General features: G+C 36.9%; 1 protein-coding gene across 1 annotated transcript; it reads left to right on the top strand.

Moving 5' to 3' along the window:
* The first annotated feature begins 876 nt into the window (after positions 1-876).
* On the top strand, positions 877-12,572 carry igfn1.3 (immunoglobulin like and fibronectin type III domain containing 1, tandem duplicate 3). The gene is made up of 24 exons (XM_011475006.4): positions 877-1,059; positions 2,606-2,673; positions 2,850-2,972; positions 3,058-3,194; positions 3,279-3,378; positions 3,468-3,509; positions 3,582-3,627; positions 3,753-3,936; positions 4,249-4,362; positions 4,814-4,976; positions 5,106-5,378; positions 5,603-6,010; positions 6,096-6,220; positions 6,303-6,444; positions 6,549-6,842; positions 6,959-7,255; positions 7,328-7,507; positions 7,676-7,804; positions 8,072-8,380; positions 8,457-8,542; positions 9,695-9,887; positions 10,014-10,310; positions 11,504-11,830; positions 11,926-12,572. Exons 2-24 carry the CDS (start codon positions 2,622-2,624, stop codon positions 11,928-11,930), a joined length of 4,026 nt encoding a protein of 1,341 aa, XP_011473308.1. The 5' UTR covers positions 877-1,059; positions 2,606-2,621; the 3' UTR covers positions 11,931-12,572.
* The last annotated feature ends 5,918 nt before the right edge of the window (positions 12,573-18,490 follow it).

Below are 18,490 nucleotides of genomic sequence, written 5' to 3'. Positions count from 1 at the left end.
ATATTACAAGCCAGTGACTAAAATTATTTATTGTTCCCTTTAGTTCCATTACTGTATGTTTGAATCCTCCCATTAAGTACTACACCTTATTGTCAGATTAAGTATTACACCTTATTGTCAGATGTTTGAAAATACCGGTGGGTCTTGTGAATAGACAGCAGATACTGTGTGCAGATTTAGGGTAAAGGAAGAATATTTTTTCAACATTTTGATGTGAACTGTTTAAATGGATCTCTAACTTAAATAAAACTGTTGACGCTTAAAATGTTGACCAGTTCAAAGATTCTTGACATTGTGCATCACCAAAAATAGATACAAGATCCCTGGGTTGAGTCTTAAAGTGGAACGCAATTACCGATAACTAATGCCAGTTGTCCAACTTCATGCAGGTTTATGAGAATAATTTATGCCCAGTCCTCTTGTATTACCAGTCTGGGCATGTTTTGAGGTCTCAAACTGTATTCCGTGTTTAGCCTCACTGAGAAGGAAAGGGTCCATTGAAGTTGCACTCTGGGCAAATGGAGCAGACAACCATAACCACACTGCTCATTTTTTTCTTCTATTTTTTTTCTAAATTAAATATTCTCAGAATGAATAGTTCAGTTTTATAACCACTTCTAAGTTTGCAAATTTTATCTTACCCTTTACTTTGCTTTAATCAGAAATACAGCATTTCAGTTTTAGATTATTTAAGCACCAGTTCACATACTTTTGTCTTGGTTAAAATAAAATGTTTTGTAAATGTAAAACCTAAACGTGCCATGAAGGTGCGTCTATGTCACTGCCAACATGTTGCTACCACTATACAGGATGACATTACAGAGATTCCCAGCATTATTGCTCAGGCATCTCCTTTGCATGAAATTACAGCACTATCAGGCTAAGGAACATGTCGGTAAACCTATCTCCAAGAGCCACAGTGAAAAATTAGAGGGCTGTGTTGCTCTGAGTCTTTTTAAGACTTTATAGCTTTGTAAAACGAAGAGCACACGCACCAGAATCAACCTGGAAATTTGCTGGCAACAGACTCCAGTACACAGCTGCTTGCGTGACAAAATAGTAAGTACATTTAACGAGAACTCCACAACATTTAAACATTTTAGCATGTATTTCATTACTTATTTTCTTTTAAGACTTTTTTTCATGTAGCTGTCAGTATTTTGCAAGTTCCCATAAATTTATGTCATAATGATGTGGTTAAAAGAAAGTGCACACAGTCCTACTATGCAGAACTTCATAAACTAAAAGGCAAAAATTAACTAAAAAAAAGAGATTTTCTAAATATTACTTCTAAACAAATAGTTGAATGAGAAAACTAAGTAAAAGCCTGCACATTTTTAAGAAGGCTTCAGAATTTGACTTCTGTAAACTTCCGCCAAAAAGCACATTTTTATAAGCAAATTATTGATTTGATATGATAATTTTAGTAGCTTTTAAGAAAACTGCAAATAAATGGAATTCCACTGGAAATAAAATCTGTATTGTTAGAATAAGAAGGTGATGTCCCCAAAGAAAAGCCTAAAATTGGTTCTTAAAGCTGCCCCTTCGGACTAATTTTAGATTATAGTGGTTTTATCTATGCGTTTTTTTTTCTTCTTCCTTTTATTTGGAATAGAATTGAAATGTACACATTTACAGAATTTTATTGCTTTTTAAAAGTCAAGGCAAGGGCAAGTGAAAAAGGAATAAGTTATAATAAGCTGAAGTTAAAAAAAAACATTATTTATCACAAATGAATATTTCTGAATTTCTGAATAAATTTACAAGTTATACATCAATTGGTTAATGTAGTAAACTGCATTCAATCTCAACACAAAAACGACATTTTATTTGGTTTCAGCTAAAATTAATAATCGTGATGTAAATTACATTATGGACTTGAAGTTATTTTATTTTATCCTAAGAGTATAAAAAGTATGTATTCAATTTTTTGAAATACTCTTGAAACTTTTTATTTTATAATAAAGCATATCAAATACTATATTGATTAAGTCACTATTTATAATAAAACATAATGTGGGCCAAATATTCAAAAAACCATAATACTAGTGTTACTGGTATGCTGCCCTACTGTGCCACATTTGGAAGAGATGAAATGCAAGTACTATGTTGACATTAGAAATATGATATTGTCTATTTGCAAACTAATTATGCACTCGCATAAACTGATATTGAAACTGTTTGTTAAAAAAAAACTAAATGAACATTTTTTATAGTACCATTTAAATCATCACAGTACTTATTTTTTGGGATGAATTGGTGATCAATGTCCAACTTTTTCAGGAAATTTCCTAAAAACGCATTCTAGTTTAAACCTTTGGACTATGGTAAATTACACATAGAGCTCATTCCAATCATCTGCTTTGATTGTCAGATCCGTTATAGTGAGAGTGTCCTGAAAAATACTTCTCAACAGGACTGAAATGTGTTGTGTATGATATGAACATGGAAATATGCTTCCAAAGACTAAATTAAAGAAACTTTATTTTGCGCAACTTGAAAAACAGAAAAACAAAATAAAACCTCTCTCTGTCTGTCTCTCTCTCTCTCTCTCTCTCTCTCTCTCTCTCTCTCTCTCTATATATATATATATATATATACACAGACAAAAGTTTATCAAGATGTTTAAGATTCCCAAAGCCAAAGAAGGACAGCCAACAGCTTCAGGACAAGGTAAGACACAAATGATTCATTATTGTATTCTATTTACAATACATTATTGCACCTGGGAAGAACTGAGTTCAAGCTGGTCGGTTAAACTGCTATAAAGTCATTTATGTACTTAGGTTTTTAAGTTTAGTAATGCCAGTTGAATAACAAATGTTTTCATGCATCTTATATGATGACAGTGAAAATCAAAAAGAAGTCTCGGGTTCCTGGGGTCATGATTACTCAGTATGTGGAGAATCTTCCTGAAGGCATGTCCACTCCAGATTTTACCCGCAAACCTATTGCACTCACTATTCAAGAAGGTATTGTACAGTGTTAGCCTTTAAGTTCATTTAACAATGTAAATATTTTACAGACATTTTCACATTCTTTCTACTATTTCTGTAGGTAAAGTTGCAGTTTTCAAAGCAATAGTTACTGGTAACCCAACACCTGCTGTGACCTGGGTAAGAAGCAATGGGGAAATCAATGAGGAGAGGTACAAAACAGTATTTGATGCAATCTCTGGTGAACACCAACTCCAGGTAAAACATAACTAAAGTTTAATGTTTAAAATTATGTAGCAGCACTGGCATATAGGTTTTTATAAACACATATTTTTTTAATAGATGCCTGATGTATCCGTTGATCAAGCTGATGTCTACAAGTGTTTTGCCAGAAATGAGTATGGGAAAGCAGTTGTTACAGTCACTCTGAACATAATTGAAGGTGTGGAAAAGGTCTAGTATTTAACTGACTCAAAACTTATTATTTATATCTTACTAAATTCTAACTGTGCCTCTATTCTCTGGATTCAGTGGGCTTTAAAAAAAGCAAAGCCATGCAACAATCAAGAACAGGTAAAACGTTGTCAACCTTAGAGAGGACCTATGGGATTTTATTAAAAGGCTTAAGTATTGTTTATTTTGCAGCTGCACGGGAGATACCAGAAGATTTCAAAAAGACTTTAAGAAGCACGTAAGTAAAACTAAAGATATACCAGTACAGTATATATACAAATATTTTTTTTTCAAGGTTTGCATGATGACTTAGACTGTGATTAGCTATTTGTTGTAAATACCAATATAATTTTCTCATTTGAGGGCTGACATTGAACCAAGAGAAGAGAAAAAGCTAGAAATTGATGAAAAGTTCTGGGAATTGTTGCTGAGTGCAGACAAAAAAGATTATGAGAGCATCTGTGTGCAATATGGTGTCACTGACTTCCGATGGATGCTCAAGAAACTGAGCGAGAAGAAGCTGGAGAGAGAGCAGGAGCAGCAAAAGGTTTGTCTCTCCCTCATTTGACTGACTGAAAACCATTAACCGGCAGACTCATAGTAATAAAGAGACCACTAGCTGACATTGTTCAGTGATTTGATTAAATGTCCCTTAAATGTCCCTCAGGGCTGTAGTGATCAATGTTTTAATTAACAACAAATTACTTAAACTAACTTTGATAAGTTAGCTTCTCAGTTCTAACAGTGTAAGTGAAAAACATGTCAGTTAAGGAAGAATACAGCAAAGTGCAAGGCTGTTCAACATTAAATGACTTGCTTCACCATTCTCTACATACACTTTTTAATTTTGAAAATGCAGGTTGTTGAAAAACTTTGCAACCTAAAACCCATTGAACTGAAACCCACCGGGAGTGCAGAGTTTGAATTTGAGATGTCGCTCAAAGACGCCAACAGCAAAATATTCCTATTCAAGGTAAGACATTTCACTTAACACCAGAACTATCTAGTCATTTTTGCTGCTTTGTAAATTTGCAAAGTTGTAACTCAGTTAAAAAGATGACCTATGGACCAGTAGGATCCTGACATTTTCTTTAAATGTGTGTGTACTTGCCACATTTTCCTGATATTTCTCCTGGTCTGTAGTCTTTTTGGTTATACTCTCTGAGGCTAAAACCTAGTAATCAGGCTATAATGTCTGATTACTAAAATGACCATGGAAAACTCAATTATTATTGTTTGATTTAGTGTCCTATTTTCTCAAATACTCTTTCAATATATTTCAAATTATATACAAATAATGTCCGAGTAGTCAAAATGACTGACATGGATATTCTAGTAGTTATGGAATTCCAGTGGACCGAGTGTTAAAGTTACGATCAAGATTGTCATTGTCACCTCTTTGGTGTCCGTCTATGTGCGAACAGGATGGAGTCATGATTCCCTATGATGCTGATGCAGAGGTAAAGCATGGACTGAAGCGAGTGGGAAACAGGTTTGTGTTCAGCATAGATGGTGTAAACCCAGAGGATGCTGGCTTATATCAAGTGGAAGTTGATGGAGTTAAAATCTTTTCCACAGATCTAAAAAGTAAGTTGAAGCATCTGCTCTAGGACCACTTACAGATCACACATTTGACCAAAAGGGTCTAATCTCACAGGACTGGACACGCATTATAAGGAATAGGTTTTGTTAATCTATTTCTTTTTTCTTCCTTAGTTCCTGTTGCAGATTTCTTGGTGAAAATTACGGATGTGAAAGCAGAGGAAAGAGAAGATGCTGTGTTTCAGTGTGTCGTCTCCCATCCAATGCAAAAGATCACTTGGATGGGGAAGAACCTTGCAGTAGAGCAAGGTGAAAAATATGATATCACTGTATCAGAGGACAAGCTGATTCACACTCTGGTGATTAAAGACTGCCTGCCACTGGACAAAGGAATCTATACCGCTGTGGTTGGACTTAAATCTTGCAGCGCCTGGCTTGTAGTTGAAGGTAAAGTTTAAAAGAATCACCTCATTTCTTAGCAGAAGAACAGATCTCTGATATTTAAGCTTCAGATTTATTTTAATCCAAACAGGAAGTTGACACCAGCCCTTAAATGCTCTTTTTCTTTGCAATATTGTTCCCACTCAATAGAAATAAGGAATTATGTTTTTGCAGCTGAATTTGATTATTTATGTATTGAACACGTGAACCTTTTTAATAACATTTTTTAGCTGACAAGAACCGAGGAGCAGCTGGGAAAAAAGCAGCTCGTAAAACAACTAAAGCTGGAGGAGGAGGAGAGGATCTTCTCAAGATTGCACAGGAGCAACAGGCTAAGTTACAAAAAGATAGAGAAGAGCTTATTGCAAAGGCAAAGGAGGAGGCAGCATCTATGCCTGCTGAAAAGCCAGAGAGTGAAATGAATACACCTAAGGTAGCGGTGGAGCAAGAGCCAAAAGTAGAAAGGATAGCACATCCTGAAAAAACACATCCACCTGCTCAAGAAGGCGATGTAGGTAAGAAGCCACAGAAAACTGAGGATCCTGCACCAACAGAGAACAAAGCTGAGGAGGAAGAACCAGTCCAACAGATAAAAAAGAGAGCAAGAACAGGCCCACTTGTTCCCGACACTGTGATAGGTGAGTCAAGGCTAGAAGTTCCCCACCAAACATGGTGCTGTATTCTGTATATCTCCAATTGTTAATGTGGTCATGCCGTCTCTAGACCCAGGAGTTTACTTCACCAGTGGACTCTCTGATGTGACTGCTATTATTGGAACTGAAGCAGAACTGGTCTGCAGGCTCAGCAGTGAAGACTGTGATGCAGTTTGGTACAAAGATGGGAAGGAGGTAAGACAACACTAATTGAAACATACTTTTACAATTAACTGGAACAATTTTAAATGTTTATATTTGACTGATTGCATTTCAGATAGAAGAAACAGAGGATATTAGTATAGTTAAAGATGGAACTTATCGGAAGCTAATTATCAAAAACTGCAAAGAAGATTATGCTGGAAAGTACAGATGTGAAGCTGACAGGCGTAAAACTGAAGCTATGCTATTTGTTGAAGGTAATTAAGAAAAAATGTTGAAAACAATGTGGAAAACACAAGCAAATCCCATCTTCACTCTTAACTGTTGAGACACACAGCTTTCATTTTGTTTTTCTAAACAGATCCCCCGAGATTTAACAGTGATGATCTTGCTGAGTTCTTGAAGCCAATTACAATCAAAACTGGTAAAGACGCAGCTTTCAAGCTATCGTTTGTTGGAAATGAACCAATGAAAATTCAGTGGTACCACAATGGTGAAGAGTTGGTAGAGGACACCAATATCAAGATTGAGAAGTCCTCTTCTCATAGTCGCCTGCTTCTGACCAAATGCCAACGCAAGGCCAGTGGAGAAATTAAGATTAAAGTGAAAAATCAGTGGGGAACAAATGAGGCCATAACCCAACTGATTGTGCTAGGTACAGTTTCTCAATTAGACTGCTTACACTAATTATTGATCCATAACCCATGCAATCATTTAACATATTCATTGTAACATACATTGTATAATACATTTCCCTTTTTTAATGTACAGATAAGCCAACACCCCCCATGGGTCCTGTGGAAATCATTGAAAGCTCATCGTCTTGCATTGAGTTTAAGTGGAGGCCCCCCAGAGATGACGGGGGTTTACCTATTAGCAATTACATCCTGGAGCGGCAGCAAATTGGTCGCAACAGCTGGAAAAAACTGGGAAAGATCGGCTCAGATGCAAAATACAGAGACACTGATGTGGATCATGGCAGGAAATACTGCTACCATATCAGGGCTGAAACTGATCATGGCATCAGTGAAATGATGGAGACAGATGACATCCAAGCAGGGACAAAGGGTGAGGCCTCTTAGAAACACAAAAAACAGCCATATCTGATCGCTTGAAACACATTTTGTATTTCTTTTCCAGCATATCCTGGACCTCCATCTATACCCAAAATTGTGAGTGCTTTTAAAGACTGCATTAACCTTGCGTGGAGTGCACCTGCTAACACTGGAGGTACAAATATTTTGGGCTACATCATGGAGAAACGCAAAAATGGCAGTAATTTATGGAACATGGTCAATCCACCAGAACAGCTGATAAAAGGTCAGGATTGCCTGATAAGTCTGAATTTGTACCTTCAACTTGTTTTTTTTTTTGTTTTTTTTTTTGTTTAAACATAGCAAAAATCTAAAACTCAATTGTCTAATAAACTAGAAAACTGCTTTTTTATTTTAATTATTGAGTGTTTAATAGAAATCCCTATGTCAACAGAGAAACATTGTGCTGTGAAAGATGTGATTGAGGGAGTTGAATATGAGTTCAGAGTATCAGCTGTCAACACGTCTGGTGCTGGAGAGCCAAGTGGACCTTCAGAATTTGTAATTGCAAGAGATCCAAAGAGTAAGTAACTAGCTAGTAAATATCTGTATTAATTGATTAAATTAAGATTGGTTTTCTTTAGTTTAACTATTACAATGATTTACAACCAGTTATCAGCTAAGGTTTTTTAAGATACTGTATTGCAGCGCTCTAAAGGGCTGCAGTCCAATATACAAGTATGTAGGTTTACAAACCAGATCATCATGCTGAACATCTGAATGTTCAGCATGAGAACATCCAGATGTCGAAATATAAACATTTAATCGCTAAATTTGTGTTTCCTTGCAGAACCTCCTGGGAAGGTTATTGACTTAAAAGTAACAGACTCCACATATACAACCTTAACACTGGGTTGGATCACACCCACAGAAGAGGAAGGCGTCCAAGATGAGGCCAAAGGATACTTTGTGGAACTTAGACCAGCAGAAAACCCAGAGTGGAGTCGCTGTAACTCTAGCCCTGTCAGTCTGACCTATTTCACGATTGTGGGTCTAAAGTCTATGGCCATGTACTGGGTAAGAGTGATTGCCACTAATGAGGGTGGAGATGGTGAACCCCAAGACTTAGACAACTACATCATTGCAATGCCTCCTCCAGGTGAGACATCTGAAAATCTTTGTAAATTTTAAAACTTATGGATATTATTGACTAAAAGACTCTCCTTTTAACACAGTGAGGCCTCAAATCACTGACAGAAAAACAAAAAACTTCATGGTGGTGAAAGCTGGTAACTCTGCTCGAATCAACCTCAACTTTAAGGTTTTGCATTATTTTTATCCTGTTTATTTTTTTATTTTTTTATTTTTAGGACCAACCCTTTTACACCAGAGCTGTCGTCGGTGAAAAAAAATAGAACACACTCTCTGAACAAGAATCAGAGTCAGCTGATTTACGTTGATTTCATAAAGACTTCACTACTGTGATGCTATGCTTACACCGGGCATTTGATGCCCATTGAAGAACACGTCTTTAGCCCATGGTGTTCACACTGCAGAAGCATGGAATGCCTTCTTGTTTTCTACTGTTTACTAATGCATGTCCATCACAAACAGTTGGAAGATGTTTGTTGGTGGAAGTGGTGCAAATCGTGCAAATCTTCCTTCAGGCCATTTTCTTTGCAGCTCTATTCCGATACACAAAAGACTTGGTGTCATATAATTCTGGCCGAGCACAAACCACAACTATTATTTTCTCCTCCTTGATCAATTTTTAAATGGTTGGCCTTTCCATAAATTAAAGGGGACGCCATCCATATGTCACTACCAAATCATAGTTTCTGTTTAGTCAAAGTTTGATCTGGTTTAACATTTGATTTGCGTTCAATATCCGCACATTTTGTACCTAAAGTGTGAACACGAGAGTTTTGAACATGGAATCCTGTAACAAGGATTTACACTTCTCTGCTTTTCACTGGAGTGGCCGCTTGAATGCACTTTGCAGAGGGCGGTGTGAAAGTATTGTGTAAGGATTCTGAAAAGTACTTCAGAATTAGATTAATTCCCCAAACAGTTGAAAAAGTCATGGTAATTCTAAGATCGTCAAAACTGGAGCTAAAGCTCCGGTTTTAAAGGTTTACAATGTTTAAATGATACCTGAACTTACAACTCAATTAAGATAAGGTATGGCAAATATTTTTGTAAAACATATTTTATCTAAGCATTAAAAATACAAGTGCAACAATAAGTGCGTTTTTTTTTAAAGGCATGTGAATAAAATATCACGTTATTGACATTTGATAGTATTTAGACAATTGTGTCATGTTAATTCTGTCTTGAGCTTCTAACAGCAGTTGCTTCCTTAAAATCTGAGCGGAAAATTTATAAATACACCTCCATATGTGATTTATTTTCAACTGCTTGAAAAAAAAAGGACACCAGAATATAACCTTTATTTGGTCCCTCCTTAAAACAGGCCTCTCCAATACCAACCATCACATGGCTCAAAGATGGCTTGCCTGTTGCAAAACATGTGACAGTGAGCAATACAGATACATCCTCCCAGCTAATGATCCCCTCATCAGAGCGCCATGACACCGGGATCTACACCATTATTATCAAGAATATTGTTGGTCAAGAAACTTCCAGTATTGAGATAAGAGTCACAGGTACCGTCTAAAACCAGTTAAAAAGTTGCTATTAAAAATGTGTTGAAAACAATAAAATCTGGCTGATGTGATGATCAAAGTTTAAAAGAACTAACAGAACTAACACCTTTTTTTGCTTCTCCAAAGATGACCCCAAACCTCCTGGTCCAATTGAGCTCGAGGAGAATGTTTCAGGAACAGTGACCATTTTATGGACTCCCTCTCCGGATGAGAAAAAAGATGACAGACTGCACTACATGGTCACCAAGCACGACTCTGTCAAGTGCACTTGGCAAACTGTGGCAGATCATCTCTTTAATAATAGGTTCACTGTCATTAACATCATGCCGGGCAGACAGTACAAGTTCAGGGTTTATGCTATTAATGACATGGGACGCTCTGATGCATCTGAGTCAGCTGTCTGGGAAATAAACAAGACTAAAGGCAAGTGTCAATAGGAATTATTTGAGTAAAAAAAAAAGTCAAAGAATGAACATGAACAGTCACTGGTTAAATATATAAACATTGTATTAAATAAAATCCAGATTAGAATAATATGATGATAAGTGACTAAATAAAACAGTTCCCAGTTTAGATCATTTTTTCACAACATAAAATGAGTCAGAATTCGATCAGCCACACACAATGCAGTACAATCAAACGCTTTTTTGGGTCTGCACTGGTTTAAATGCATACATGAACATGATATGCTTCATTTGATCACCATAAATTCTTTAACAAAGGTTGCTCAGTTGTGTAGTGCATAGGGCTCTAACCTCAGAGTGGCCCAGGTTCAAACCCCACCTGGGTCCTTTCTGTGTGGAGTTTGCTTGTTCTCCTCAAGCATACCTGGGCCACTCTGGCTTCCTCCCACAGTCCAAAAACATGCTACATACGTTAATTGATTATACTAAATAGTTTACCAGTAAGTGTCAAAGTGAGCGTGGGTGAACTTGCGAGTTAGTTGTTTAAGGTGTACCCCACCTTCACCTGAAATTGGGTAGGATCCAATAACTCTATGTGCCTGGATAGGGATGAGCTGGAATAGAACAATGGATGGAGGAAATCTGTTTCAGAAAAAGTAATTCTTACTGAGACTTGATGTGTCTAAACATTTTAGACACTAGGTAGAAAAAGAAATTCTCAGTAGTTTTTCCAAGGAATAGAATATAATTTAGTCTGTAATTCCATTTAACTCTAACACTGACGATAATGTCCTTGTCACCTACATAACACACGCTCTTTGATCTTCTAAAACTCTTCAGCCATTTACGCAATCAACAAAATCAGCTGATTCTGACGCGAAGAAAAGAATGAAGAGTAAAGGATCACGTGTTGGTGTTATGCCCCTTTTGTCCACAACAGAATCAGCAGATAAACGTTTATCGAATAAACACTTCACTAAAGTGTTGCATATCCTCTTCAGAATCCACTTGAATTAGACTGTTAACTCCGTAAAGGAGAGTTGAAGAGTTAGGATAGTTGAAAGAATGTCAACACTGGAGCTTTCGCTAAAGGGTAAAGAGTTAAACCCATCAAGTTCAAAAGTATGCATTTTCCTTCTAAAGAAAGAGAACAAAAACAAACTGCCGATGGGTCAGTATGTTTAATGCTCTTGTTTTTTTCCTTCTATTTAGTAAAATTCTCATTGACACCTCCAGCTTCCAAGAACTGCAACTTTGAGGCACCTCCTTCATTCTCTGTTCCATTAAAAATGCACAAAAGTCCTGAGCGTTATGAGTGTCACATGAGCTGTGCTGTGACAGGAAACCCCAGGCCCCATGTTACCTGGTATAAAGATAACATCAGCCTCAACACTAACATCAACTATTATATCACCAATACCTGTGGAGTTTGCTCCATGATGATACTGACAGTTGGACCGAGAGACAGTGGGGTGTACACTGTAGTCGCAGAAAATTCTCTGGGAAGAGTGGAATGTTCAACACAACTTGTCATTCAAGGTAATATAAAGCACACATAGCTTACATAGTTGTGTCTATATTATGATTTAACTGAAAGTGGCATTCATATTCACTTTTTTTTCTTCTGTCACCAGATTAGCATAACTCCATGATCCAGAACTCTCATTTCGATTAAATGGAGTGCCACAGATAACCAGCTGTTGGACTTTTGTGTTTGCAGTGTATTTTAACAAAGTGTGATGACAACTACTAGAAAAAGTAATAAATTATACAACACTGGGATCTATGCAGTCATCTATAATAAGAAGGCCATCTCATCTTTTAAGAATCCATTCCTTTTTAGAAATACACCTAAACAGCATGTACCTGTATTCTATTGTGTGAGAATTATAAGATAGTATGTATATGTATGTACATTTGCCTGAGTCTATAGGTGTGACACTTTGTGTTTGTGCATCCTAAAATGTACTACCATGAAACTACAGTTGGTGTATATTGCCAGGGCAGAAAGCCCCATAGCAAGTGAGTGGCAAAGACAAACAAACATTCTGCGTCGCATCACACCTTTCCATAGTCTGTAGTTAAAAATAATATCCCATTGTTAAAAGGTAATAATGACTGCAATTAAGGTGTCTGAAGACAAGCTTACCTCACTCACTGTTAAGTAATACATAGCTTTGGACAAGAACTTATTGAATCCTGAGATGTTTGCTGCAATGCAAAAGACTCACAGTCTATAATTGATATAGGTAAAAGATAATAAACAAAGACTGAGCAGAGAGAAGTGTTTCCTCTAAATTGATTATGAATTAATTTACTTAGTCAATTTATTCGTCTTTGGTTCTCAAGTATGAATATTTACTCTTGCCTCATGCCCTCTTGAGTGTGATGAATTGTGCGGGTGTGTGTATTAAGCTGATGAAGCTGTGCGAAAGGGCAAAAAGTCAACAAGGAAAACAAAAAGGGCAGGTGGATTCAGGGTGGATTTACATGAAATTGTCCAAGAGCAACAAGCTAAATTTGAAAAGTTAAGAGAAGAATGTAAAGAGTAGTTTAAAAAGGGATAAAAAAAAACTCCTTGTCAGGCTCCAATTTTAGCTGAACTTTAAGCAACAAAAGCTTCTTATTCAGAAAAGCTATGAGTGCTTGCTCAGCATGATGTTATACAGTAGAGGAAGACATTGTTCTGGGCAACCATTGTTTAATCAATGTACTTTAAGTGGAAGTGAAAAAAGGGAACATTTTTAACAGATTCATGTCACACTGAATCTGACAGTGTTCCTCTTTGATGGAAAAAGAAACTGAACCAGCAGCTGTTGCCCAAGTTTTACTGGAAATGTATAACTGTTGGATAAATTGTACAGACAAAACAATTCTTCTAATAATAATATTAATAAATATGAACAGTCATTTTCAATTTAAAAAAATCATGACTTGCAATGTAATCATTTTATCTGAGTGAATTTGAGTGCATCTTCAAGCATAGATATCATTATCAAGCCTCCCATGTTTTAATGTCTGAATGTTTAGGTCTAAATGTGTGGGATTCTGACATATTGAATGGGAGCATGTTATGATGCAGACATGGCCCGAGCTCTATCCTTGTCCGTGTAGAATGTTTTCAGAAACATGAGGTACCAATCAAAACCAAACACATTGCCATAGTAAGACTTTGGAGTTCAGCACCTCTGCAACCATTAAGTTTGATTGGATATTTGGGTGAATGGGTCAAATTGAATTAAAACCATTTTGATTATTATTAAGACAATTCACGTCCAATAAGTAAACTAAGGAAATGTCTTGTGATTTGAGAATGATAGTGTATATGCTCTATTAACCCTTGTGCTATCTTAGATGACCCCACCCTTACATTGACGTGTTCTTCCTACCATGACAAAGGTGGATAAAGGTGGAAAGATTTAATGTAATCCATGGACACCAGTGAAGATCACAAATCATTGAAGAAAAAATATTCAGCGCACTGTCTAGTGGGTCTAGATGACCCAACTCCCAATGGTAAAGTGCCTAGGATAGCACAAGGGTTACAAAATGATTTTTTTACAGATTTTTGTCATACTGAAAGCTTTTGATTCTTACTCTGCTTTTGAAACCTTTTCATTTAATATATAAACAAATCTCAACATTATTTTTTGCCAGGCTCTTTCAAGGTATGTAGGTGAAGGTTCTTCTATCCAGGTGATGTCCAGAAGTTCAATCATAGCAAATGGTCTTCAGTTCTTCTGTCTTGAAACGTTTTGCCACTCATCCAAGTGGCCTCATCAGTCTAAGTTGTGCTAGATTCAGTTTCACATTTGTGCCGTCCAGGTGGGGCACTCCCGTTCCTGCATGTTGATGGCACATTAAAGATAAAATTAGGTTAAATGTGTTTTGTATCCCCTTTCTGAAAGAATCACTTGGTGATAACAGAAGATATTTAACCCTTGTGCTATCCTAGGCACTTTAACGTTGGGAGTTGGGTCATCCAGATCCACTAGACAGTGCACTGAACCTTTTTTCTTCAATGATTTGTGATCTTCACTGGTGTCCATGGATTACATGAAATCTTTCCACCTTTATCCCCCTTGTCATGGTAGGGAGAACACGTCAATGTAAGGGTGGGATCATCTAAGATAGCACAAGGGTTAAGAATATGTCTTTGATTGTTATACTCCTAACCTATTCTTGTTGACTTTGCAGTTTTGAAAAAAAAAAAAACCTTTCGCAGATCAATATAAAACAGATAAAAATGTAGTAGTTAACCAATCAACATTAAACGATATTAAGCTCAAATGAAAAAGTAAATGTTGGATGTAGTATTTACATTTTCTTCTTAAACAGAATTACAGTAATACAGTGATACAACCATCACTTCACTCACGCTTTATAGACAAAGCTATAGAAAAGACAGGTTCTAGGTCCTTCAAGTCTTTGATAATCAAAGTGGGCCAACATTTCAAGATGGCCTTTCCACTTCTGGAGTCTCTGGTTGTCAGCCGGTTTAAGGACAGCTTTGAGCTCAGAGATGGAGTAGAAGTTAAGATCTCAAGGGGGCCCAATCACAGCAGACTGCTGCTCATAGATTGCCTGTGGATTGACACAGGGGAAATAAATATCCAACTGAAAAATCCATTTGCTGCAGCAGAGGCCAGATCTCTGCTTATTGTTCTTGGTATGAAAACAGAAATCTAATGAAAGAAGTGAGAAATCCAGAAGTACGGAGCTAAGAACATTTACGTGTCGATGTTTCTTTAAAAGATTAGAAAGTCCACCTGAGGGAAAGAGGAAGAGTTCTAAATCCACTTGATCACTAACTGTGATCAAAAGGAAACTTGTAAAGATTACATAAGCTGTTCTGCAACCAATAACATTACAAACAGGCACCAATCAGGACTTGAGTCAGAGTGTGAGACTCTGGGTTGTTTCAGCCAACAAAACAGAGAACGTGAGTCATGGAAAGAAATACAACTACCATCTGTGCAAAAAACCCTGTTGGGGAAAAGCAACTCCCTGGAGACCTGTGATATTATGATAGCTGGCACAATGAGAAAGAGTAGGAAAAAAATCTGGGTTAGGATTCTTTTGCAAATCCCATGGTAATCTCTCACAGGATGTAATAAATAAAAAAAAACCTCTTGATGTATCTTCACTCCTTCTGATTGCCCATCGTCGCAGGAAGCCCATCTGTTATCACTGTCATAAAAGCATGAAGAGATACTTCACTTTTTTAATCTTGTGCTTCTTCTGGCTGCTGGTGTTACATAAAATAAAACATTTGCTGAAAAAGTATTGTTGACTATATTTACATTTAATGAGCAGTTCTTTTATTTTTTTAACCACCTATCTATTTTGGATACAGTGAATGAAAATCCTTGCAGAAATGTGTCAGTGTTTGTGTGTCAGAGGTCTTAGCAATTATTGAAGAGAATACCGATGTTTTTGAGCTCATCTAAATAAATAAACCTATTCTCTCAACATCAACCGCGTTCTGTGCATTGTAAATGAGATCAACACAGACAGTGCTCCATGTAGCGATCAGGCCAAAAACATTGGCAGCTCCTCCCACAATCGTCCGTGACGGCAAGCTTATGAAGACATTTTTGGTCAGGCAGCAAAACTTCTCAAAGTTTGCTATGAGATATGATTTATCCTAGATTCAGATAAATGTAAATATAGATTCACCTTTTTTTAATTATTATTTTTGATCCTCACACTCAAATCTAAGTAAATCTATGGCAAAAAACAACACAGTTAAACTTTCACCTAAAAATCCCTATCTTGATGCTGACATCATCCACCTCATTTCATGTTTTGACAAATAATGAACCACCTGGATTAAAGTAATCCTGTGGCAATGTCTCAACACATTATTCCTCCTTCAGAGCACTAACCCACAATCCAGGCATCTACACAATTTAAGCCAACATGGCTGTGGGGATGAGTCCTTATTTAATTTTTGACTTAAAATTGCAAGTCTTGTTTTATTTTTTAAGTCATAGCAGCACTCCAAGCCTGTTGTTTTACCATTAACTTTACATTTTGTTTCAAAAATATTAAATCAGTCAGTCCTCTCATCAAATGGATACCATCGGCATCCTTCATATTTTCACAACTTTCCCATGAATTGGTTAATTCTGAGCACTAAAAACCTTTAATAAACAAAAATTTTAATGAGGAACAAGTCTCAGAACCAATCTTAGTAAGTATGCAATTATTTGTATTAAGGCTGTAGAAAGTACAGCACTGAGAAACTGGGATTTATTGCGAAATTATGACTTACATATTCACTCCATTGTGTTTTTACTGTTTTTAACATGTTGTAGCCTTTTGCTGATGATGGAGGGAAACATGAAAAAGTTAAGCTCAAAGTTGCATTTCTGAGTATATCTCTATTTAAGTCATTGTGTATCAGTAGCAGACAAAAAAAAATGCAGTTTAAAAAGGGCCTATTTGTGACGTGGAAAATACGTTAGGTAGGCCACAAGCTCCCTTCTCCGCTCTGATGCATCTGTGGACGACTAGATCCATGTACGTCTTCTTTTTCCATGTCCAAACTGGTATCTTGCTCAAAACTGTACGGCGGGATAACTCCAGTATTATTATTACGATATGTTATTAATTTGTTGCTCTGACAATGTTAGGTTGTGGGTGTAAAGGCCTATAAGCTAGCAGGAGACTGTGTAAACAGTTGGTTGACGAGAAGTGGGGGCGGACTTGCACTTCACTGACAGTTCCATACACAACTTAGAGGAAATTTTCAAATGAACTACTGCCACTCTTCAGAAATTATGTTCTATATAACGTAACAGTTTTTTTTTGTTTGTTTGTTTTTGGCAAAAATGGCATAATCATGATAAAAAGACCACTGGAAATGTTTTGAGAAAAGAGATGACCAGGGTGGGACTTTGAACAATTACTAGTTAACAGAACAAGTGTAAAAGCATGTCCCCTTTCCAAGACCACATGGTGGTCATTGGTAACCTTCAACTGTATTGTTTTAGCCCTAAGATGTTCTCTGCAAATGCAACTCCTCCACACGGTATATACGTGGTAAGATAGCTGATTAACAACAAAACAAGTGGAAAAGCATGTCCACTTTCCAAGACCACATGGTGGTTATGGGTAACCTTCAACTGTTTAGTTTAAGCCCTATGATGTTCTCTGCAAATGCAACTCCACATGGTATACGTGGTAAGATAGTTGATTAACTGCAGATTTTTTCAACAGTTTTTGATGTCCAAGAGTCATCTCATGCATTTAGTTTAGCGGGACTCAACTTCCTGTCTTGTTTCTTGAAAACAGTTTTAAAGTGTGCAGCCAAGAATATATCAAAGGGCCTGTCTCCTGTGTCTTCTTCTAATAAGCAGAGTGGCTAGATGCAGTCTGTTCCCTAACTACTCAGCCTTGAAGAGCAAGCATATATCATCTGACAGAAATGCTTACCTCACTTCCCTTTACAGGGCAAAATTGACATTTGTGTTAATCTTCACACGTTATCAGGTTTTACTTGCAGTTGCGCCGGTCTCCTAAAGAATTCCGCGTGACTTTTCAAATAGCCAGATAAGTCACGCGTATTTAACCTCTGACTCCGAAAGCCAAAAAACGTATCCAGTACTGTGGTCATCCCATCACGGCCACACAAGCTACAAAAATTTTTACAATGTGGCAGCCAGTGCAGTGTGGGACTTTGGATACCACAGGCCCGCTGTGAGAGTTTTTTGACATCAAGTCCAGAAGATAAACGGAAGAGCTGATACACTAACATCAATCCGAGATTGTTTTACTGTATAAAATGTCTCATGTGAAGGTTTATTGACCAATAAAGCCTATACTTGAGTAGTCACATTTCAAAAAAATCTCATGAAGTTGGCAATCAAAGGCCTTTGCGCTTATGGTTTGCCTCTTATCTGTGAAATTGTATCACATATGTCTTGCAGATCAATAAATCATGGAGTTCAAGCAATGGTGTTCGTCTCTTAAATGATATAATTTGTCTATTATAACATTATTCTTGAGGTTTTTTTTTTAGACCCACAACAGTAATCAAATCAGATTAAATGAACAGTCATAATGTATTTCTGGTGCCATCAGTAAAGTGATCGCTTTTATAGCGATGCGTAAGAACCTCCACCCTTTTACCACGATATGGGTTTTCACCAACCACCCCTGTAAGGGTTTCCATGCATTCCAGGCGTTTTATCA

This window comes from Oryzias latipes, chromosome 5 (genome assembly GCF_053564925.1).
Source record: "Oryzias latipes strain Hd-rR chromosome 5, Olatipes_Hd-rR_3.1".
Classification (NCBI taxonomy): Eukaryota; Metazoa; Chordata; class Actinopteri; order Beloniformes; family Adrianichthyidae; genus Oryzias; species Oryzias latipes.
This window is presented reverse-complemented; position numbering and strand designations above follow the sequence as displayed.